This window comes from Octodon degus, unplaced genomic scaffold (assembly GCF_000260255.1).
Source record: "Octodon degus isolate 3935 unplaced genomic scaffold, OctDeg1.0 scaffold00148, whole genome shotgun sequence".
Lineage (NCBI taxonomy): Eukaryota > Metazoa > Chordata > Mammalia > Rodentia > Octodontidae > Octodon > Octodon degus.
The window spans coordinates 6,465,879-6,489,527 of NW_004524724.1; the positions used below are offsets into that span (position 1 = coordinate 6,465,879).

General features: G+C 51.0%; 1 protein-coding gene across 1 annotated transcript in view; it reads right to left on the reverse strand.

The window, feature by feature from the left end:
• Positions 1 to 23,649, reverse strand: part of Col14a1 (collagen type XIV alpha 1 chain) — a 174,705-nt gene that overhangs the window by 7,360 nt on the left and 143,696 nt on the right. Inside the window, exons 40-44 of the mRNA XM_004642282.2 lie at positions 17,804 to 17,857; positions 17,279 to 17,350; positions 9,685 to 9,720; positions 8,743 to 8,809; positions 5,943 to 6,131 (exon numbers count right to left, since the gene is read on the reverse strand). Coding sequence (XP_004642339.1) covers positions 5,943 to 6,131; positions 8,743 to 8,809; positions 9,685 to 9,720; positions 17,279 to 17,350; positions 17,804 to 17,857 — 418 coding nt within the window. The remainder of the gene's footprint in view (positions 1 to 5,942; positions 6,132 to 8,742; positions 8,810 to 9,684; positions 9,721 to 17,278; positions 17,351 to 17,803; positions 17,858 to 23,649) is intronic.

The window sequence follows — 23,649 nt, forward strand, 5'->3', positions numbered from 1 at the left end:
GGTCCCTGTGCTTTGCTAAGCTTAGCTTGTTCTAAGTAGGTGCTTTAGACCACTGAGCCATCTCACCAGCCCCACGAACACTGCTTTCTTAAACTCAAGTTGCTCGTGAAGATACCAGCTGGTAATGCCTTTTAGAGACAAATAAAGCTGGCTCCCATGAAGTCTAAGCTTCTGCATTTTGTTATGAGCATACTTAATATAAACGGAGAGGCAGCTTACCAAAAATGGCTTAGCTTAGGGAAGAAAAAAACCTTTAGTGTTCTGTGAAGGTGCCAATAGTCCTGAGGTCATCCCCTCCCCTCTCTTTTCTAATACTGTTTTTAATTTAGTACAGGGTCTACAGGGTCTCACTACATAGATTGGACTCATAGTAATTCTCCTGTTTTCAGCCTCCCAAGTGCTGGGATTACAAGCGTGGGCCACCACGCCCAGTCTCAATCGCCTTCGCAGCACGCCCCAAGGGCAGGGGCGGGGATCGAACCCAGGCCGCTGTGCTCTGCCTAAGCAGTTGTTTTAGTCCCCTGAGCTATCTGGCTGGCCCTTCTAATACTGTTTTTATTTTATTTTACTTTTTGGCGGAACCAGGGATTGAACTCAGGCCCTTAAGCAGCACTTATTCTATTGAGCTATCTCCCCGGCCCCTCCTTTTGTGTTGTTGTTGTTTTGTTTTTGGCTACTTCGGGCAGGTCTGGCACAACTTGTGGAGCTGGGACTTGAACCGTGGTCCTATGCACCTGCCTGCATTTACCCAAGCAAGCGCTTTAAACAACTGAGCTGTCCAGCAAATCCTCTCTAATACTGTTTTTAAAGAGCAGCTTCAGAGCAAGCAGTACAGAGCCCTCCTGCGCGCCACCGGCCGCGCTCATCGCACGCACGCACTCTCCCTCCCCACACCCCCATGGGAGAGGCGTATTCCTTCAGGCACTCGCTCTCGAGAGGTTCACCAGAAGCGCCGGCACGCTGCCTGGTTCTCCCTCACTGCTAAGCTACCTCTGACCCTCCGATAGTTTCTTGTTTGGGCCCACAATAGCAGAGACCTGTTGTTCTGTGTATGCCTAGCGTCAGGCACTATGTTGTTGGCAGCAGGGCAAACTAGTACAGCCCTTATGGAGATCAGCATGGAGAGTCCTCGAAAAAGTAAAACTTGGGGCTCTGCGTGACCCAGCTATTTCCTTCCTAGAGTCCAAGACACCGTGTTGCAGTGGCCCATGCACGTGCATGTGCATGGTGCACAGCCCCTAAGAGCCAAATCTGGGAGGCAGCCTCTACGTCTATCAGCTGTGAAGAGATAAGACGTAGCATTTCTATGCACGGAGCACCACTCTGCCACAAAGAAGGCTAAACCTGAATCATCTGTAGGAAAATGGAGGGCCCAGAAATCAGTGTTAAGTGAAATAAATAAGACACAAAGCTTAATACGGCATTTTTTTCCTATATAAGAACCCCAAAGTATAAACAAAGAGCAAATGAAAAGGTACATAATGGAAAACAGGAATATAGACCTTTCTGAAGTGAAGAGGCAGTCAAGAGATGGAAGAAGGGACCAAGGAGGGAACTGTACAGGAACTGAGACGTGTTCTGTACGTGGACCAACTCCCACGAGGAATATAATTTTTATGCACCACAAACATGGACTAATAAAAATGAAAATTAGAGAGCTATCTGTCAAACAAAACACATGGTGAAATGCCAAGTTGGGTCACAGACTGACAGCACAGCTGTGGGCTCCAGGGCATCAGCTATGCCTACAGGTCCCTCCCCGGGAAGAACTGCGAGGGCAGGTGCCGCTGCAGCCCTGAAAGACAGCTGCAGGGCAGGGAGGCGGAGCCACCTGTCCTGGGCTCACTGCAGGCAGCTGCACCTCAGCACCGCCCCACTGCCTACAGGCACCCATGCGCTGGCCTTGCTTCCCGAGCCGCCTGCAGCTTGACCTCCGGTCCTGCACGCACGGCACCTGCCTGCGTTCCCACAGCTCCTCCACACAGTGGCCCGCTCGCCCTCTGCTTTGAGCCGGAGCAGGGTTTCCTCTACAGGAGGCTCATCTTGCTCACCCTGGCTCAGGACTTCTGTCCCCTGTTGGCCTCGGAGGAGGGAGACTTGAATCCTGTCTCGGCCCCCGCACCGGCTCTGTTCCACCTGGCGAACACAGCCACTTTGCCCTGACTGCAGGCCTTCCCAGCAGCCCTCGGGATCCCTGCCCAGGCGACAGGCCAGGCCTGTGGAGTGCTGCCATTTCAACTGTACCAGAGGGTGGGGGAGATGGCTCAGTGGAATAAGCGCTTCCCTGGCAAGCGTAGGGGCCTGAGTTCAATCCCCAGTTCCACCAAAAAAAAAAAAAAAAAAAATCAACTGTACCAGAAACGTACGGCTGGGGCGCAGGAGTCCCAGGAGACTGTGTGCTGCCCGGGAGATGCTGGCAACGTGCTGGCTAACTGCGTGGAGAGTGTGTTCCCCACTCAGGGTGCACTCGCGTGCCCACTTAGGACCTGGCCACGGAAGGCCGATGACAGGACTCAGCTCAGCAGTACCCCACGAGCTTTGCCAGGGTCTGCAGAGCAAGGGCCGGCCTATGGGACCCACGCTATGCTTGGGTAGCTGGAGCGGACAACAGGGATAAGTGTAAATAAACTTCGCTACAGGTCCCTCTTACAAGTGCCTTTCCTGTTTCAGCAATTGGCCATCCTAAGCCTGGGAATTTCATACAGTGAAGCCATTAGAAGAGTGACAGAGGAATCAGGAGCCAAATAAAAATGCAGACCGTACATGAACAATGGCAGGAAAGCACTGCCCACGCCGCCGCACCCTCGGGGAGTGCACAAGCAATGGGAATAAGCAGGGTGACAGGGTGTGTGTGGGGTGACTTCAGTGCCCAGGGAGTTCTGGGAGGGCCTAGCAGGAGCCCAGGGCACAGCCCTCCCTGATCTGTAGTGGACGGGCAGGCCTGAGGGCAGCAATACTCGGGCTCTGCCCTTCTTGGTGTCCTCCAGTCTCTGTCAAGGTCTCACATGGGCTGGTCCTGCTCAGGAACAGAGGAGGCTGGAGAAACGCCCTGCAGGGGGACTGGGGGCGCCCACCCGGGGAGAGGCCCAGGGACTGTGGCAGGAGGGCGGGCAGCTCTGGGATGCAGGGGAGAGGGCGGGCGCCCACGGCCTGCACACCTCGCCTGCTTCCTGTGTCCTCCACATGTGTCCTGAGGAGGACGCCCCTAGTCGTCTAGCCTCCTGTCCCTGCTGGGCACACAAAACTGGTTGTATCCCTGCAGGAAAGGCATAGGGGGCTCCCAGAGCTGGGAGGGAGAGAGAGAGAGAGAGAGAGAGAAGGAAGGGAGGGAGAAAGTCTCCCTGTTTTTGTCTCCACTTCTCTCTCCCCTTGCATCCTGTCTTCCACTATAACCAAATCTCCTACTTTAAGTCCCACCCAGATTTTGGGCTGACATCATGTCACGGTGATGACTTGTGTCATCAGCTCGGCAGCGATTCCTACTAGCACGATGGCACAGGATGGATGCACTGTGACCACAGGAGCTGTAGTTTCTACCCTAGCGGTAGGGGGATGGGGAAGGGAATTCGAGAAGCCAGCCAAGAGGTAATCAGCACCATAAATCACTCTGGCTCATGAGGTAATGGTTGTATTTCAGGTATTATAAGGAATAAAAGGAAAAGATACAGTAAATGCCGTCTTTAGGAAGACTATAGCCCTGTTAGGAAGATAGGATTAACAGAGTGAAATCATTAAAGGTCACTGCAAGAACATACCAAATGATACACATCACACACTAATGAAGTGCAGATTAATCATGTAGTAGTTTATCTAATATTTATGCAGACCTACCCTAGAGACTTTCCTGAGGTTCTGAATTTTTTTTTAACTACAGAAATCATATTAGCTTCCATGTCAAAAAGGTTTTTATAAACACAAGTTACAGCCTCCAGGTCATATTCTACTAGTTGCAGAGAATGAGGACACGGCTTAATCTAATTTAAACTTATCAATAAACTTTGTTTATCCTTCTCGGTGTTTGTTTGGAGAATGCTTTCATCCCAAGTATCTCGGAAGCAGGAACGTGAAAGACAACAAATTTTACAAAGACACTTTTCCTGTATGTGCTCCTCCTTTTAGGTTGCTTAAACTTTAAAACAGGCAGACACAGAGTGGGTTGTCCCTTCCCAAATACCCTCATCCCAGGGTCCCAGAAGTCACGTGGCAGAGGGGTCATTGTAGTGAATAAAAACATCATCCTGCTGGCACTGCAAGGCAGATGGCAGGGTTTGACTTAGAGGAGGTGTTGGCTAAATTACTCCCAAGGACTTTGGTAGTACACCTCCCCGGAACAAAGAGCCCAGACCTCTCGTCCTCCTGCTTTTGCATGCAGGCTTTGCTTATTGACTCACTTCTGACAAACAGAGCGCGGTGAAAGGAAAATCCTGCACTGCTCACGCTAGATCCAAAAAGGACTTGTGCGGCTCTTGCCCCGACCCCACCTCCTCACAAGTAGGCCCAGGCCCTGCTCTGCTTCCTGAGCCACAGTCTCCACTCCCAGAGCGCCAGGGACAGAGGGCACCTCCTTCCAGACCGCCAGACATGGGTGTGCTGCTGAGGAGTGGTGCCTTCTCTAGGTCTGCTGATTTTGTGCCCTGTCACACAGAAGACCTTCAGAAGGAAGTCACAGCTGGATAACAACTGAAGTGTGGAGCCACCAGTGAGGGCCCAGAGGGGCTAGGCAGCTCCATCTGCCTGCTGTCTTACCTTGCTGCCCCCAAGGCCTGGGGCACCAAGGGAGAGGGGGTGTCAGGCACCGCGGGTGGGGTGTCTGTGAGCCGAGGTGACCACTGAAAGCTCTGTGCTGAGTCTGGCAAGCTGAACCTTCAGTGAGGAGTAACTCACTCGTGAGACAAAGGAAGCAAAGCTCACTTCCAAATGGGGAGACAGCGACCAGAGAAGCACGGAGGCAGAGGGCACGGCGCCCGCTGGTCCACGTCGAGGAGGAGGGTGGGACCCGGCTTTGGCCTCTGCATGTTATCTCCTAGTTTTATAGCAGGTTCAGGCCTCACACAGCTCACAAAAGTGCATGCTCCCAAAACAGACAGGTGACGGTGGCTTTGCCCCAGACCTATGCTCCAGACACTGTCTTGGGACCCTCCCATCACCCCTCAGCCCTCCTCTCTTTTCGCTGTCACTTCCTTCATGGTGACTGTGTCACCACCACTTCCTGCTTCTCTTTTGTGTGTTTTTGGAAGGAGATCTCTCTCTCTCTCTCTCTCTCTCTCTCTCTCTCTCTCTCTCTCTCTCTGTCTCTGTATATTTTTGTCTCTGTCTATCTGTCTATCTGCCTGTCTGTCTATCTTAAAACTGTTGAAATTTGGTGAAAGCCAACCCAAAAGGTCTCATTGTGCTACACAACCCGTTAGTGGCAGAGACAAAACATTAAACTGCTAAATACACATTGTCTCATATGGTAGGGTGACCAGCCATGCCCAAGAGCTTAAAGCTGACATTTACAGCTGTGAGGTTCCTGTAGGTACCTTGGGCGTCCTATGTTGATGACTCCTGGATATTCTCAGGATTGCCTCTGACCGCTGTCCACGTGAGTACAGCACAAAGAGCACCAGCCCCACACACCAACCTACACGTGATGCCACTGCTCCCCAGAGGGAGGCATCATTTTCTAACTCTTTAAACTGGAAGTGGCACTTTTTCAAAAGAGAGTGAGTTGGAAGAGCCCCTAACTTCCTCCGCCAGCCAAGCAGATGTGGCTCTTGATAAACACTTTGTACTTAGCTCAATTTCTCAGGGATCTGGGATCTGGGGAGTAATTAAGAAGCACCGAGGAATCTATGGGGCATCACCAGGGCATTATTCCCACTTTCATCACTGGGGAAACAGGACCCCTGTGCCCTGTCCCCTGTCCCCTTCTCACCCACAGGAGGAGTGGCTGGACTTACCTCGCTCTCCTGGGCTCCCTGGCAAGCCTGCATTTCCGGGGAAGCCTGGGGCACCAGGGGGTCCTTGTTCGCCAGGGGTTCCGGGGGAGCCAGGCCTCCCAGGCTCCCCAGGCGGTCCCTGGATGGTCCGGATGGATGAGGACTGGCTGGGGATCTGGTTGAGGATGGCCGTGTACCTGGCCATGTGGCCTGTGGCAAGAAGCACAGGGGTGGCATTGGGTGAATGGCCACGGACCCAGGGAAGATGGGGGTCATTTTTTAGGGATCTGGGTCACCCTGTCACATGTCTAACAGGCGAAAAGCATGCCCCTCTGACATGCTGCTCTCCAACTTGAGATCTTTACACTTCTCTTCAGATGAGATTACCCCTGGAGTTCATTCAAGGCCCTCTCATGGACTTGGAATTCCCTGGCTCGAGTCCCGTTGTAATCAACATCTCTGAGCAGCAGTCGTAAATCTCATCCTCACCCCGACATTTATCTGACCCCTCTCCCTGCCCAGCTGCCCTCTCTCTAGCAGCACCCCCCCCCCCAGTTCTTCAGTTTCTAGCTCCACCAGCTCGCTCCTCCCTCTACACAGCCTCCTGCCTTCTTTCCCTTCGGGGACCCCAGACAACGCTTGGGGCCCAGCTGCAGAAATTCCTACCAGCACTACGAAGCAGACAAATGTGGAGCTCTTCCTACAGCCCTTAGTCCACTTTCGCCAGGGAGGATGGAGCAAGAACGCGCTTGGGAGCAGATGTGCGGGATTGCCCCACTAGGCGGGACACGAGACTTTCTTACCTACCCCAATTCTAGGCCACTAGTATGTGTCCTCTAGCACACATTTCAATCTAAGTAAAAGAGGGCAACCATGCTTTGAGGGAAGCCCAACAACTGCCCGCAAATCCTTTTCCTCACTCCTTGGCCTGTGACAGTGGCTAGGGACCCTCTGTGATGACAGGGGCTGTCTCAGGCAGCCCGTGGCTGGGCAGGTGAGATGGTTCTGCAGGGCTTTTCAGCATCCTCCCCTCTGTCCCACTGCCAGCGGTCGCCCCTCCTTCCTCAGGCCTCCCACAGTCTCCTGTGGAACTCAGTGTGATTCTTCTGATCATGCAGGAGGGGGGCACTGGATGCCTGGGCTTGCAACAGCTATGCACTAGGCTATTGCTGAGGGGGCTTGAGGAGCAGAGCAAGGAGCAGGGAAGCCGAGGCACCGCTTGGCAGGAAGATGCCAATTGGGCAGCAGTGTGGCACAGTGGGCTGGGGACAGCCTCTGCTACCTCCTTCTCTTATGTCTGTGCTGACACATAAGGTCTCCCTAGTTTACAGACTGCTCAGTGCAGCCCTCTGGTCTGAACTCCCAGCTCTGAGTTCTAGAAGACGTTCATGAGAACCTGAGCTCCCCAGGGGTGAAAAATCAATTTCCAACTCTCAGGTTTTAGGGTAAATAATCACAGATCCAAGCAAGGTTTTCATTGTACAGTGTAATAAAGCAGCAAAATATTGTGAAATTCCTCTTGTGGTCACAGGGTCATATGAAGATTTTACCCCTTCTGTTTTTGAACAAGAACATCACTCCTAATTAATTAATCTATGAATTAATTGAGGGTATAAATTAGCTTTGGGTGCATTCTATAATGAGTGACTGAACTTCAGTTTCTTCTTACAACGTATTATTTGTAAGGTCCCTATTTATTTTGGCAGTGAACATTTCATTTAATTAGCTTTCATTTCATTGGCAGAGTTCTCTCCCATACATAGTTAATTTAAGCATTAAAATATATAATTAAAAGGAAAATACAAGGAGCAGGGCAGGCGTGTCCTGCATTTGACCCAGGACGCCAAGTCTGCACCTCCTCAGAGAGATCTGGGTTTGCAACAGCGGAAATTCTGCACGTGGCCAATCCCACCTGCCTGGACACCTGCAGGGCTCCTCCAGCCTACCCAGCTGGCTTCCCCAGATTCAATGGCCCTAAGCTGATGAGAATGTCAGCCTGGCCGGGCACAGACAGCTGAGACGCTAGAGCTGGGTGACGCGAGATGAAGATTTTGTCTGTATCCAGCCTCTGACCCATCGAGAACTGGGAACGAATTACTGGAAAAGAGAAGGCCCACCCCAGCAGCCCTCAGGTTAGATTACTGGGACCAACTGGACAGTTGGTGGGCACAGCAAATGGGCAAGGAGAGAGTGTACAGTGAACAGGTGGGTCAGTCATCGAAACTCGGCACAGGCTGAAAGTTCAAGTTTAAAATGGAGAAATGGATGGCATGATATCAAATGTGTTCTGGTATGATTTCTGGCGCAAAACCCAAGCATCACACCTACTGCCACATCAACCCTATCACTGTGTGTGTGTGTGTGTGTAAAGCCTAAGGACGAAAGGCGAGGCCCTGGGCTACCCGAAGACAGCAGACTTGAAGGGGCACTAGGGAGATACTGGTCTAAGTCTTGGGAGGCACCAGAGCACCACACCGTGGAGCAGCCTGCTGGAGGGAGACTGTGGACACTGTCCAGCGGCCTTCAGGGGCTGAGCACTTATGCAAAATGCCTGTCCTCCTGCAGAGAAAGGAAGGAAGCGCTGCGATCACAGAGAGGCTAGTAACATCCACCGCGGCAGCCACTTGCTCTTGAGGAAGGGCCTGGCTGGGCTGCCTCACCGCCGCCAATGTACAGCCACAGAGCTCCTCAGGGGTGGCAGGCTTAGAGTACAGAGGTACAGCTGCACCAAGATGAAGCTAAGAGGTGGTGCCCTGGTTGCTATGGTGACGGGGACGGGCCACTCCCAGGGAACAGGACCTAGCACCCTCCGTGCACTTACTCTGGATGAGCTGCTCACACACTTGCCGCGCCACCGCCCTCACCATGGCTTGTGACTGCAGGTCACCCTGGCGAGAGAAAGCGATGCTCAGCACGGCCGCACTCGGGCACCGCCAGCACTCCGCGTGCGGCCACCCGCGCAGGCCCGGTGCCCCAGCAGGCTCCACGAGCCCTGGAGCAGGGTGTAGACAACAGCACGGGCGCAGAGGTCTGGGCGGGAAACACTTCTGGCCTCAGACGCTAGAAATACTAAGTTTGAAATAAATTCATATATTTAACATCTTCCTGACAATTCTTAGAGCTTATACAGCACCTCGCTTCCTCAAGCAGCGGCTTGCCGGATACACATCACAATTCAGAGCAGAGATGCTAAGCCCATTTCCTAGCTAACTGGCCTGAACACATCGCCCAACTTTACACAGAAGTGAGCAGAGGAGGCTAAAGCCAGCGAGCGCTGTCTCTACTCAGGCCAATCACCGTCAGGTCAGTGGCTGCACAGTTCCCAAAAGGAGAACAGCCGCCGAAATAAACCCGTTCAAGTATGGGGCGGGTTCTCTGCTTCCACGTCTGCCTCGTCTTCCAGGGTACCAATACTGGACCATCTGGAAAAACAGGAATCCCGTGCTACTGCTTGGCCTTTCTATAAAGCTAGTTTTTTGTTGTTTTCTAAAATCCTTGTACGTCAGTTATATAGTTTTCTTGTCAAATCCACTTTGCGCGGGAGGTGAGTTTCATTCTCTCCTTTTTCTCCTTAAAGAACTGGACAGGGGTCACGAAGCTGGGGGTTTGCAGATCCAGGACTGGAAATGGGCCCTCCCTGCACCACTCCTGCACGCTCCTCAGGGGCTCCGGGGAGGGATGGGAAGGGGCTGCGCGCAGCGGGAAGCGCCTGTTAGCTCTGCACGGCCCTGCGGCCAGCCGGCAAGCCTAGCCCGACACTTACTCGCTCGCCTCGCTCTCCCTTCGCTCCAGGGACACCCTGTAAAGACAAAAACCGTTGTCTGGTTATGAACGCAGCTGCGCTCAGCCCAAAGGTCATGACTGCACACTTTTCCCAACTCTGTTTAAAATGGTTACGCAACAACAGGAATAAATCACACAGCAACCTGGCCAGCCTAAACGGCTCTGTTCAGTGTCTTCCCCCTTCAGCCCGTCTTCTTAAGCTATGAGCTCAAATTGCGCAGTCACGCTGCGTGGCGATGCCGTTTCACGGAACAGGGCTCCCCACCCAAAACGCCACCCTAGGCATTGAACACTGCCGATGTTCCGTGGCTGACTGCAGGACTCTCCGCTGAATGGCTAACTTGTTCCAAGTTTAAAGAGACTATTAAAGGAAACAGAAGGACTCCTCTTACTGAAATCATCGTACCACAGCCTCCCTCTTCTTCCCACTGGGTGTGATGATTCTCCAGAATTCCCCCAACACAGGGGTTCCTGAGGGCATGAATTCTCAGCAGAACTGTTATTTGATTATCCTGGGCCCATAAGAAAGTGCTATGATTGTGCAAACATTACTGAGTGAAACAACGGTGCTTGGAGTATTTCTTCAATAAAATTACACATATAATGCAAAACAGGTGTTTTCAGAAAGATGCCACAGTTTTGTCTCAACTCGGGGCACTGTCATCCACGCCACTAAGAGCGGCGTGAAGGGACTCACGGACGCAGCAGGAGGCACCGTCCACTGGCCCCGCTGATACTTCAGTTTCAGCTGGTTCTGAAGCTAACTGGGCCTGCTTTCCAAACTGCAAAATTCTGAGGTGGATCCATGGTGTCCAGCGACAGCAAATGCCCTGGTGTGTGTGTGCGTGCGCGCGTGTGTAGATTGTGAGTCCCTGCTGATTTCAAGCCACAAATACGCAGCCATGGAAGCAGCAGTGGGAAAAAGAGAGGAGCACACCGTGGTCCCCCTCACAGGCTGCAGCGCGGCATGCGGAGGAGTCTTTTCTCCTCTCATCCCCGCCCTCCACATGTTCCCCAGCACAAGCGTGCGTGCACACACATGCATGCACACACACACAGGCACACAGGCATAGGGCTCTCTGTGTCACACCAGGGCACTGGCAATAGCCTTCTAACGGCCTTCCCAAGCTAACGCTTTCTTTTTTCTCCACATGGCTACTTTATATTTGAACAACTTGCCGATTTGTGTTTCATTTCAACTACCCTGATGATAAACGAACAAACAAACAAAAAAAAATCCAAAAGAAAAATATTTAAAACATAGGGGCTGGCCAAATAGCTCAGTGGATTAAAGCGCTTGCAAGCAAGATGGGGGGGATTACGATCCCCAGCCACCCCGCCCCCAGGGCACGCTGACACAGCAATGGAGACTGGGCGTGGTGGCACACACCTGTAATCCCAGCTCTTGGAAGGCTGTAAACAGGCGGATCACTACGAGGCTGATCTAGTAGCAAGACCCTGAACACCCTGTAGATCCTTCCTTAAAAAAGCAAAAACAAAAACACATATGGCACTGGTTTCTAGATCGGAAAAAATGTTGATTCTGTTTTAAAATAACTTACTCTTGATTATAAAAGCTTTTTTTTTTTTTCTAACAAAGTGAGACTCGCACAGCACTGTCCCCACACCAGCACTTTCTGTCTCTCAAAGTAAACGTGCTGGCCACACTCACCGCTCGTGCCTCATGGCTCCGTGGAGGACGCGGCCCGAAAGAGGCGGCAGGATCTCGCTCCAGCCTGAACTTGGAGCTACCTGTCTCACTGCCGATACGAGCCCCAAGGAATCCTCTTCAGGCCGGAGACACAAGACAAAACAAAACCCGACACAAGAACAAACATTCTCCAAATTCTTTGAGGGCTGGGGAGATGGCTCAGAGGAATAAGTGCTTCCGTGGCAAGTGCAATGGTCTGATTCAATCCCCAGTTCAAAAAAAAAAAAAAAAAAAAAATCTCTCCACATTCTTTGAGACATTAAGGAAGCCTAAATTCTAGCAGCTATGGCGCCTATATTGGTTTTACCATCTTCTGACCATAGTTCTGGGCACTTCAAGGTGACAACTCAGTTAATTCTTGTTACTGCCTCATGAGACAACTCCCTGAACCCTTGTGGCACTTCTGTAAGATTAACTTGTGGGCCCTTACAACGGCCCTATGCCACAGTGCATCCACTTTACAGATTCCAAAAAGAGTGTGTGGAGAGTTTAAGTCACCTGTCCAGGGTTCCATAGTGAGGACCTAGAAAAGCTGGGGCTTGAGCCCGGATTGCCGGGTCCTGAGTCCGGGGCCTTCACACTCACGCTGCTTGACCCATCCGCGGGATCCTACCTCCCAGTCCAGTGAAGACCAGTGCTTCTTCATTAAAACAGACACCCCGCACCTCCAGCTTACTTCTAGCAACTCAAAATTGGGCTTTAGCTTTGGTCATTTTAATTTTATTTCTGTACCAAGACATCTTTGGACATTTCCACCCCTACCATTTAGTGTATTGGCCTGTTTGGGAATGCTTCAAATTTAGAGAAAGAAATTACAGTGCAAGTCTGATGGGCAGAGCAAATGGGCAGCATCTGCTCTTGGCCCTTTCTGGAACGTGCCAACGGATGTGTGTAACTGGACCTGAAATTCCCCAGCGCAGCCTCATGATGCAGGCCACTGAGGGCCAAAGGACACAAGCAGGCAGTCGCAATGAAGGATCTTTTTAGTGAAATATCGGTGCAGCAAAAACTTATTTTTATTCCAACCTCTCCAACATCTTTCCTTTGATTTTTGCAAAGTAAAACAAAAACAAAATAAAAATTCCTGAGCAAGTGAAGGCCCATAATTCTACCAAAGTATGCTTTGAGGGAAAACAGATAGACCCTGTAGAGGCAGACAGGAAGAGAGGAACACTTTCCTCTAACTTCAAGAACATTTGAAATGTAAAGAAAAGAAAATACAGTAGCTGCATTCATAGATTCAGAGTTTGCTGCTGGAAGAGCTGCAACCTCACTGCGCGAGTCCCACATGGCAAGAAAGCCTGTGAAAATGAATCAGAACACCGTGGGCAGCTTGAGGGGAGCTTGCTGCTCTGCCCCTTGCTCCGCAAGAATACTGGTAGCGCCTCCTTGAGCCCACCTAGCCAGAGGGCCAACACAGCCTGTTCTTTCTTCATCTTATATAGTAAGCGCTCTACATACCAGATATGGAGCTGAGCCCCAATCACAAGCTAAGTAGGACAAGGCGCCTGTCCCCAGGTGAAGAGAGACACCAACAGCCACAAGGGCAAATTAGGTGAGCATGGTTGTGATGGTTTAGACCTAAAACATCTTCCCAAATTTTCCTGTGTGTGGAAGGCCACTGGAACGTGGGGCGCTGTACTATATCCATCCATGGATGAGTTCAGGGCTGGAGGACTGTGAGGGTGGGGGCCTGGCTGGGGTGGTCACAGGGGGCTACTTGTTTTCCTGTCCCTGCTGCCCCCTCCTGTCCCTGTGTCTGGCTGCTGTGAGCCGAGCACCTTTTCTTCCCCCATGTCTTCCCACCATGCTGTTTCTGTCATGGAGTTGGCCAGCCTCAGACCAAAGCCATGAGCTAAATACACCTCTGCTTCTTTAAGTCATAGTACTAGGTCTGGGGACCCAGCAACAGGAAAGTGGTTGCCACAGTGGCTTCACGTGGTCTTAAAGAAAGTGCAGCCTAGCATTAGTCAGGCAGTGACAGGGGAAGACAGCAACCCTGAAAGGCAGCAGGAACCTGCAAAGGCCAAACAGTGGAGGGGAGATACAGGACGATGGGCACTCACAGAGCTTCAAATGATTCACTGAGAAGCAACACCAAGAGAAAGGTGATGACAAATTGGGTTAGAGAAGTGAAGGCCACTGGGGAAGGCCACATGTACCACACAGAACACGTGGGACCCGGCTGTGGACCAGACAAGGACCACTGAGAGGCAAGGGACCAACAAGGCATCTTGTGATGGCCTCTCTGACAGAGGAGAAGGGCCTGTAATCAGGCTGGCGACTAAGACAGAGTGACAAGTGGAGAAATGCGTGAAGGGCAGGCAGTGTCCTCTTCTCTGCTTTACTACATTCCTCCCCCAATGTCTTAGCCACTTTCTCATTGCTGGAACACAGTACCAACACCCACAAGCTAAAGGAGGGAAGTTTTATTTTAGGGCATAGTTTGTAGAAGTTTCATTCCATAGTTGGCTGGCTCCAAGCAGGGCAGCTGGGCAAAGCAGCATCACAGAGGAGAAACAGTGCATGGCAGGGTGGGCAGAAGGCAGCGGCAGCAACAGCAGCAGCAGCAGCAGCAGCAACAGCAGCAGCAGCAGCAGCAGCAACAGCAGCAGCAGCAGCAGCAGAGGGTCTGCTTTGTTCCCTTTTCCTCCACACAGGCCACAACCTTTTGAGTGGTGCCACCCACACTCAGGAGGCGTTTCTGTCTTCAGTAAGCACGCTCAGTCACACCCAGAACTATGCTAATTCCAATCAGCAGGCTAATGCAGTACCACACACTCTTAAGGCCAGTTTCACATACCCCAGATCCAGGAGGAGCCCCGCCTATGATGCATCGGGCTTTGGGGGACATCTAGATATACAAGACAGCACCCAAGACAGGCCCAGTTTCTCTGACTTTGTGGGTAAGAATTCTACTTATGTGAAGATCTCACTGAAATGTGGCATCCTTCTGGAGCTACTTCTTTCTCTCTCTCTCTCTCTCTCTCTCTCTCTCTCTCTCTCTCTCTCTCTCTCTTTCCTTTGAGGCATTTCACACTTCTTGCAATCTTGTCATATTGCACCTACGCATTGCATATTTTAGTTAGGAATCTGATTTCTGAAAAGCTGGATGATCACGCCAGTGACTAAGCTCCCACAGCTAGATAGTGTCATGTCAGAGTCCCATCTGCAACCCTGGCACCCTGAATTCTGCCAGGGAGCTCTGTAGGTAATGCAGACAGGGCTTCCGTCACTGAGGGCAGCAGGCTGAACGCACAGCCTCACCACAAGCAGCTCCTTCCTTCTCAGCTCGCATGGGGCCTCTGTCGTGCAGGTGGCACCTAAGCACAGGTCGGAAGCGGGCCCCCGGAGCAGCGGCCACGTTCTGCTCTGTGCAGCTGGCGACAAGAGGCAGAGAGCAAGCACTACTGGTGCCAGCTGAAGGAGGCCCACTGCTAATGCCAGTGGCACAGGCCACACCTCTTGGGCTCCTTCCTGCGCCTTCCTAGACAGACATCCATGGGAAATCGATCAAGGCCTCAGCTCTGTGCAGCATCGCCTGCTTTCACAGTCTTGCCAGCCTGGCAGCCAGCAGGCCTGTGGGAGCTGGCAGCCCAGACACAGGGGAAAGCCCCAGCTGGCAACTAAGGAACAACTTGCCTCTGACAGGAAAATCCCAAGCCTGCCATGGCGTCCCCACCCAGCACAGAGGCACCAAATGGCTTCTGCCTCTGATACAAGCAAGTGGAAAAAACACAAGGGTTTTGTCATGTCCCCCATGTAGAGTCTAATCTGAGCCACAAAAGGCCAAGTGGGTAGACAAGATGGCGCCATGTTTGCTTGCGTGTTCCATGAACTCAGCCCACTGGAACTCTCTCAGGCCCCAGGGCCTGCTCTTCTCTCTTTAGCCCCTTCCAATTCCATCCTGTGGACAGGAGTCAGCCCCTGGCTTACTCCTTCCAAGCTTAGGACAAGGAAAAGCACTTTTAAGAGATGCCAGTGAGAATCATAAGATCTCCCCATATGCCAGTACGTACGTTTATTGACTATCTAACCAAGTTAAGCCAGTGCCTTGGTATTTCCTTGGTTTAGGGGATGTACAAAGCTTCTGGTAGCCCGACGGCCCTGTGACTTTCTTGGTTGAAGCCTGCATTGCTTCTGACACTTCTCTGCCCACGGCCCCTTTGTCCCTAAGCCCTGCCAATGTGTTCTCCATCTCTGCTTCCCAGGGATACATTTTAGGAAGCAGACCAAAGCTTTGGAGCAGAGAAGATGCTCCTAAGTCCTTCTGGTATAGAACAGCCTAGTAGTGAAAGAGCAGGTATGCTGATGTGGAAAGGCTTATCGAGACAGGAGAGGGTGTGCATGTGAGTGTGCATGTGTATTTGCAAGACCTCAGACATGAATTTCTGCGTATGTTTCTATGTACAGGATCATACTTGGTCATGCCGTCTGGGGCCAAAAATACATCTGAAGATAAAGCAATCCAGTCTTCTTCTGAGATATGATACTAGTTTGGTTTGAAAAGAGAAGTAAAACTGCTGTGAACAATGGTGCTGGAGTGAACACATGGCTCGTGAGGTGCTGAGTAGGCACAGCACTGTGCACGCGTAAGTTAGGGTGCACATGCAGGAATCCAGGTGTGCGTCTGCGTGTGCTGTGTGTGCAGGCATGTGCATCGGAATCCAGAAAAGGCCTCTGCACATGGATCAGTTTTACTGAAATGGGTTTAAAGAATGAACAGCTAGACCGACTTGGTAGAACGACGAGGAGAGCTGTCTTTCCAAATAAGAATCAGTTTGTTACATTTTATTCCCTTTGTAGGCAGAGGGGAAAAAGCTTCCCCCAAATCTGCGCACTCAATCCCCAAAACCTGTGACTGTGTCACTTTATATGGCAAAATGGACTTTGCAAATGTCCTTTAGTCAAGGAGTACAGGATTCTCTAAGATTCCCTGAGGTTTTTTTTTAAAGATGATCTAGGTAGGCTTAGTGGAATCACAGGGATCCTTTTTGTCTGTCTGTCTGTCTGTTTTTGAGACAGGGTTTCACTGTATAGTTCAGAATGGCCTTGAACTTGTGGCAAGTCTCTTGCCTCAGCCTCCCGAGCTCTGGATTACAGGCATGCGCCACCAAACAGAATCCTTTCCAGCTGTGGCCTGGGGCAGAAGGGTCAGAGAGATGCAGCATGGCTGTCTTGAGAATGGAAGACGCACAAGCCAAGGGCTGGGGGCCACATTTAGAAACTAGAAGAGTCATGGAACTAGTGCAGCTCTGGAGGCGAGTCAGGTAATCACCTCCTTCTACGGTGAGCAGATGGGCCGAGGTTGTTCACCGGCCTCCTGTACATCCTCCTCCTGCCCATGCCCACCGCTCTCACATAGGCACTGACCTAAGGGGAGCAATGAGTCCAGGCACAGAGGCTCATTTGGTACCACTCTTCACCTGCAGGTGAGTATGTGTTTTCATGAAAAATTTAATCCTTCTGGTAGCATTCAGGAAAAAAATCTATTTTCACTCATGAAACCTTGACTTGTTCAAACACTGATTTTTCCCTTTGTGAATTAGGTTTAACTAATACCTAACCTGTGATAGACAATATTTGTAAAAATGACTGTGAGTTTACTTAAGAAAATACAGAATGCAGGCGATGAAAATATACGTGAGCGAAAGCTGGACTGACGGCTCCTTGAGGACTTCGTGACTCCACAAGCGCAACCCAATCTGAAACCTCATCTTGAAGTTTCTCTGGTTTTCTTTATGGAATCCCGCAGGGCCCAACACTAAAGTAAATTTCTAACCAGCGGAGGTGCAGGTAAATTTAGACCATACAGCACGACAGTGGAGCGCCAATGTGACCAGCGCCTGCATGTGATACTCACAGGTGGCCCCAGGGCGCCTTGTGGTCCTGTGCTGCCTGTGACCCCAGGCACTCCGGGTGCTCCAGGAATGCCCTGAGAGAGAGAGAGAGAGAGAGAGAGAGAGAGAGAGAGAGAGAGAGTCACACATTCTCATCTAGGACAACCTATAAGCACAAGTCCAAATACAGTGAGAGCACACCTCCTCCTTACCACCAAAACTTTAGGCTTCTGTGCTCATTTTTGTCCCAACTACCAAAAGGGAGGTTTTTTTAAGTCTCCATACTCTTATTCAGATACGGATATCTTACATGTAAATCTTATTGTGTCCAAAATCAGTGCAGGTGGCCAAATGGCCCACAGAATAATCAAGCTACTGTCACATCTTATTTTTAAAGGATGTCTGAGGATGAGTTCAGAGCCAAGGGACAAGCTGGTGCTCCCACAGAAACGGTGGCTGCTGAGCGCAAGATCTAGCAGAAAAACATTTCTCAAAAGTAATGAAGAGCTTAACACTGGCACACCCCAGTGGCTTTCAAAAATACTTACGATTGGCCCTGGGGGTCCTGGAGGGCCAGAGGAACCGTCCTTTCCTGGAAATCCCTGGGGACAAAGAATATTTTGTGTCAACCGAGGGGTTGCTTTCCACGGCTTTCAGAACAGGCTGGCCGAATTCCCTTTGCTACGTGGGAGGCAAGTCTAGAGGCTTCCTCTGCACTAACAAGGGTTCTCTGCTTTGGACTCTTCCTGGGGATTGTTCTTGGCAAGACTCATGTGTCTGTTGGCTCCATCGAATCACCCAGCGCAAGCATTTCAGGTGTAAGAAATGCCACTTACAAACCTAAATGGAAATTTGTTTGCAGAAGGTGTTTCTATGGAACCAAGCACAACGTACGAGAACGAGGACTGAGGCTTGTTACTGCGTGAGCAGACAGACAGATGAGCTAGTATCTTTCTGGCCTGGCATCCCGCACAGGGAATGCCTGTGGGACGGAGGGGCGCTGGCCGCAGGACAGCTGCAGCACCTGAAATCCTGCAAGCCTTCGCTAGCGGCCCGTAGAGAACACGGTTGTGGGGCAGCTTCCAGCGTCAACCTGGGCAGGTCTGCTGAGTGTCTGCCTCCACGAGCCCACACACGGGGACATGCTTGCTTCCTGATCCACATTAGAAGGCTTACAGGCGGAAAATGATAGTGCTTGTAAAAATAAAAACAGCTTCCCTCAGTCATTGAAAGTGTGTTTGCGTGGGGGCTGTGTGACTTTTATGTGAGTATTTGAGTATTAAAAATCTGTAACAGTTGGAATGGCTTCCTCTTACGTGGTCATAGCTTTTCCTTGTGGCTGCTGAGCCGCCAATGGAGTTGGCACTACAGTTCATCTCAACCCCAATCTCTACGGGCCGGTTCATAAAATTTTGTTCAAAGTAGCCCCTCCTGCTCCGGGGACAGACTTGCCCCATGGGCTTTGGGTCACCCTGCAGTCGGGCTTCCCACCCCAGACCTACCTCGCCCTGCTTTCTTGACGTTTCTCTGACTCCCTTTCTGACATCGCTGTCTCCTTCCTTTTCTGTGAAACTCTATTTTCTAGTGATCCTACCTGCATTCTCATTCTGTCTCCCTCCACAAGGTGTAAATGAAAGATGGCAAGGTTGTGGCGGCAAATGTGAGTGGGAAGAGGCTCCTGGGGGGAGGCGCAAGGGGAGGAGACGATGGGGAGGGGGCACGCAGACGGAGACAGCGTGTGGTGTCAGCAAGGCCCTGCCGCGGTACTCTGGGCTTCTGGATGTTAGCCACCCTGACAGCAGAGCCAGCCGAGGCAGCCCCGGTCACTCACAGCCCGGTTTTCCTCTCAGGACCCATGGCTTGGTCACATCTCCTCACAGTCAGCTGGAGCCGCAAGCTCAGGGGCTGGCCAGTGGAAACCCTCCTGCTGGGCTGATCCTGCTGTGATGGGGTGGGGCTTATGTTTCTCTGGCTCTGTCTTTCTCTCTTACCGTGTGACACCTTTTGTCTCGTTATGACACAAAAAGAAAACCCTCCTCAGAAGCAGGCCCTGAGCCCTGGCCTTGTTGGCTTCCAGGACCACGACCAAATGCACTTCTATTCTTTATAAACTACCCTGTCTCACACCTGCTTTAGGTGCACACAAAGGACAACACAGGTGCACAGCATTCTTCTCTGTCTTCACGGGCTGTGCCGTCAGACCCCCCAGGACCACCCTAGACATCAGGCGACTTTGGCTCTGATTATGTCCTTTACGGTGGCTTCAAGCTTGGGGTCCTCCTGCCTCAGCTTCCCAAGAGGAGGGACTGCGGGCTGCACCCCTCCCCCAGCTCCGGGCAACTCTCACAAGGGAAACTGGGCCGCTCTGCCCCCTTCGCCCCAGGACGGGTGACAGTGGCAGCAGAAGCTGCTCACGTGAAGCCACAAATGTGATGGAAAGAGTGTTTTCGCAAAGTGCCCACATTTTATTATGGAAAGTAGTCGGCAAGCCCTAGCCTGGGATTCAATTTAGCTGTAAACAAAGGCCACTGAACTTGTTTTTCGGCCCCTGACAGCTAAACTTCTGTTCCCCTTTCCAAAACTTTTCTGTATCTATGAAATTTCCATTTTGCATCCAGCAGACAAATCTGAGAAGGCGTTTTTGTTTTTTGAATATGAGTGTTTATGAATTAAGCAACCTCATAAAAAGCAGAAATCCTTAATTAACAATAATGAAAATGAAGGAGGAGAAACTTAATGGGGATCTCTTAAGCCTACAAGCATGTGTTTTTGAAAATCGTAACACCAGCCACCCACAAAGGGGGATGTTCTACAACTTAAATAGCTCCAGGCATCTTTCCTTTTTATATTCTCACCTCAAAATACTAATATACACCCACAGCCCACACTAAAAATAATTTTTGTTGTAAAAACTTGAAAGGATTTTTATAGTTTGTTTTAAGGACTTTTGGTTCTGAGCAAATGCTTAAGTTATGATTAGCCATGGCTTGCCTGCAAAATAAAATATGACATAAGATGTGCTTTCAAAATTGCTACTATTCTTACAAATGTTAAATGTACCTATGGCTCAAAGTGGCAAAGCAATGTCTCATTTACTTAAACAGAGACTCCTTTGCATTTTCAGTTTCCTTTCCATGCTGTAAAACAAACACACTCTCCCCGCCCCAGGTCTGAAATGTTATTCTGCCGTCCTGTCTTTCTTGGAGGCAGTGCCTCTTGCTATGTAGTCCTGCTGCCTCAGCCCCCTGAGCGCTGGGGTTCCAGGCATGCCCCGCCTCACCTGGCTTGCCTGTCACCCTTTTCGAAGTTTACAGTCTCAGCTTACTCCTGCGGCACCTGAAGCAGGAAGGCCACCTGGCCACAGCTCACGGTGGCACCCAGGTTAGCCAGAAGCCAGCGCCCTCAGAACTCACGCACAGAGCTACGATCGTGCCACCAGCCACGACTCCTCTATTGGCCACGCAGGGCACGAGGGCCCATCCAGGGCTCTGGAACATGGCCAGCTGCCAAGCCCTCAGCTCCTGGCCCGATGCACGGGAGCCAGACTCAGGCAGAAAGGGCTGTAGCGGCCCCTGCAGAAAGCCCAGGGGCAGGCCCAGCCCTGCAGTAGACTGGACTGCCCTGCGCTGGCCAGGGTGGGCCATGGCTGTCAGAAGCAAGGCTGCCCTTGCAGCCATGGCTTGAGGCCAACCGCACCAGCGTAAGAGGCCAAGCAGCAAGAACACGACAGGCTCCCAGACACCGGCCTGGGCCAGCAACCCCAGAGCAGTCCTGAGGTGGGGCACTCGGGATCCCACTGGGGAAGCTTCAGCAACACACACACACACACACACACGTGCATGCACTAGACATGGATGTGCATGTGCAGTGTATGTGTGCACTGATATAAATGTGTACACTGTACTTTAATATATACTTATACACAACTTAAATGGGTGTATACGTGTAATTATTCATTGTAGTGACCTGCAGTGATGACTTCATATAATTAAAAACCAGTCAGGGTATCCTACAAAGAAATTACCTTGACATGTAACAGCCCTTAGACAACACACTATCCAGTTTTTCTGAACTCAAACTGGTTATTAGGCTCTTCAAGATTTTTTAAATTGCGTGTTCCTAAATTCTACCTAAGACCGTTGTTATCCGGGTCTCTGTAAGTGGAGTCCAGGAATCTGTTTATTAAACAAACGAAAACATGGAACAAGCTGATGATGTAAGTGGTAGAACTGCAGCTTTATGAATATCAAAATATGTATCTGTCTCCCTTCCCCAGCTTTGAAGCCCGAGTGGAAAGCGGAGTATTCCCACTAGGCCTGTGCTCCCGTGGAAGTCACCTGACAGCTAGCAAGGGGTTAGGGAGACAGCTCGAGCACAAGGACTTGGATTCAATTGCCGCTGCAGCATGCTATGCCGGCCCTGGAACCCTGGCATGCCGTGCTGCCCCCAAACAGCACATGGTGACCCATGCCTGCAATCCCAGCGCTGGGGAGGCCCAGACAGGAGGATCGCTAAGAGTCTGGGCTGTGTAGCGAGACCCTGTACCAAATAAGGAAAGGAAGGAAGGGAGGAAGGAAGGAAAGCAGAGAAAGAAGAAAGAAAGAAAGAAAGAAAGAAAGAAAGAAAGAAAGAAAGAAAGAAAGAAAGAAAGAAAGAAGAAAGAAAGAAAGAAAGAAAAGAAAGATAGCAAGGTCATGAAAACACCCTAGTGGCCATTCCTAGCTGTGAGCAGGTGAAGAGGGAAAATGATGGAAGCACCATATTTTCATGCATGAGGCTGCAGTTCTGACCTCATCAGCATAGGGTCCTGGCAAGAGAAGGCACGCTGCAGGGCAGGAGTGGGGCACCGACTAGGATCCTGGCCCAGGCTTCCTCGCTGCGAGGTGGTGTGCGGCTCCCCCAGCACTCTCCGCCGCAGCCTGGGGCTGCATGAAGGATCTCGGTGCCGCCTCTCCCGAGGACGAGGACGAGGACGAGGGACCTGGGCCCGTACAGCAGCTGCACACAGTCTGTAACAATGAGGGCGGCTGCTGCTACTGTTACGAAAATAATCGCCCAGTCTGGACTGCAGGACACCTCATTGGGCTCACTTAGCAAATGTTTCCCTGGGATTTAATGAAAATCCACCTAGGCCCACAAAGAAAATCAAACCATTCTCGCCAGGGGGTTGAGATGCTATCTTCCTTCCCTTTCCCAAGGAGGAAGGTGCTGGAGGGAATAATTATCAGCAGTAGGGGACCACAGAGTGCCTTTTGGAGACTCTCATTGCTGCCTGGGTCAGCCCCGGAATGGAAGCCAAATAGCTGACTGCAGCTCGAGTTCCCAAGGGCGGCTGGGGGTCCAATTCACTTTTGCTGAAACAGGACAATCATAACAATACGGCCTTTGTGCTCCTCAAAGCCACATAATTAGCAAGCATGTTTCAAGTATCCTTTCAGGGTGGAATCCAAAAAATTTTTCGAAAACCCAGACTTGCTATTTCTTTATACTTTGTTTGACAGTCCTCTGGGGCATCTCTGTGTAGCAAGGGCAGAAGTTACGAACTGTCCTGACTTCTGCGGTGAATACTAATATTAGCAGCTAAAATTGCATTTTTTAATAGAAATGCTTTACACACATCAATCTGCACAACAGCCTTATGGGCCATGTGATTTTTTCCCCTGCTTTTCATAGCCCAGGGAAGCAATTCTTGGGAACACACAGGTACTGGCCCAGGGTGGGATGGCCAGGGTTCAAACTCACATGTAGCCAGCAGTGAAGTCCCCAGCGGTCCCCACAGCCACGCTGCTCCTCAGCAGCCTTACAGACTGGTTCACACTGGATCAGGAGGCAGAGCACCTTCTGCAGAGTTTCACTCTTACAAAAGAGGAAGGATGGCCGCGCTCGTGGCATGGGGTGCAGGCCCCTCACTGGGCTCCAGAGAAGTGCCCCAAATTAAGGAGCTCAGAACTCAGAATTGAGAGACTCGCCCCTTTGTAGGGTAGAGGATTGCTACACTCCAGGGCTAAGAAATACATCTCTCTCCATTGTTTCTGTTTCTTCTCTTTCTCACTTTTTATAAAACCATATAAGACCTGGAGATTAAAGTAATTTTAAAGCTTCTATTTGTAGTGCTAGCCAGAAAACTAGGAGCCTCGTGGTGAATGGCCCTCAGGACTAGGAAAGAAGTTGTTTTTTTCTTTTTCTGTTTGTCCTTCCAGTTCTTTCTCTGACTCTGTACCTCTCTGCCCACCTGCCTGTCAATTATCTATAATCTACCTAGCATCTATCTATCTATCTATCTATCTATCTATCTATCTATCTATCTCCACCCATCCATCCATCCATCCACCCACCCACCCAGCCCTGTCAGTATGTGTGTCTTGCCTATTCTTTCTGGCTTCCCTATGATCCC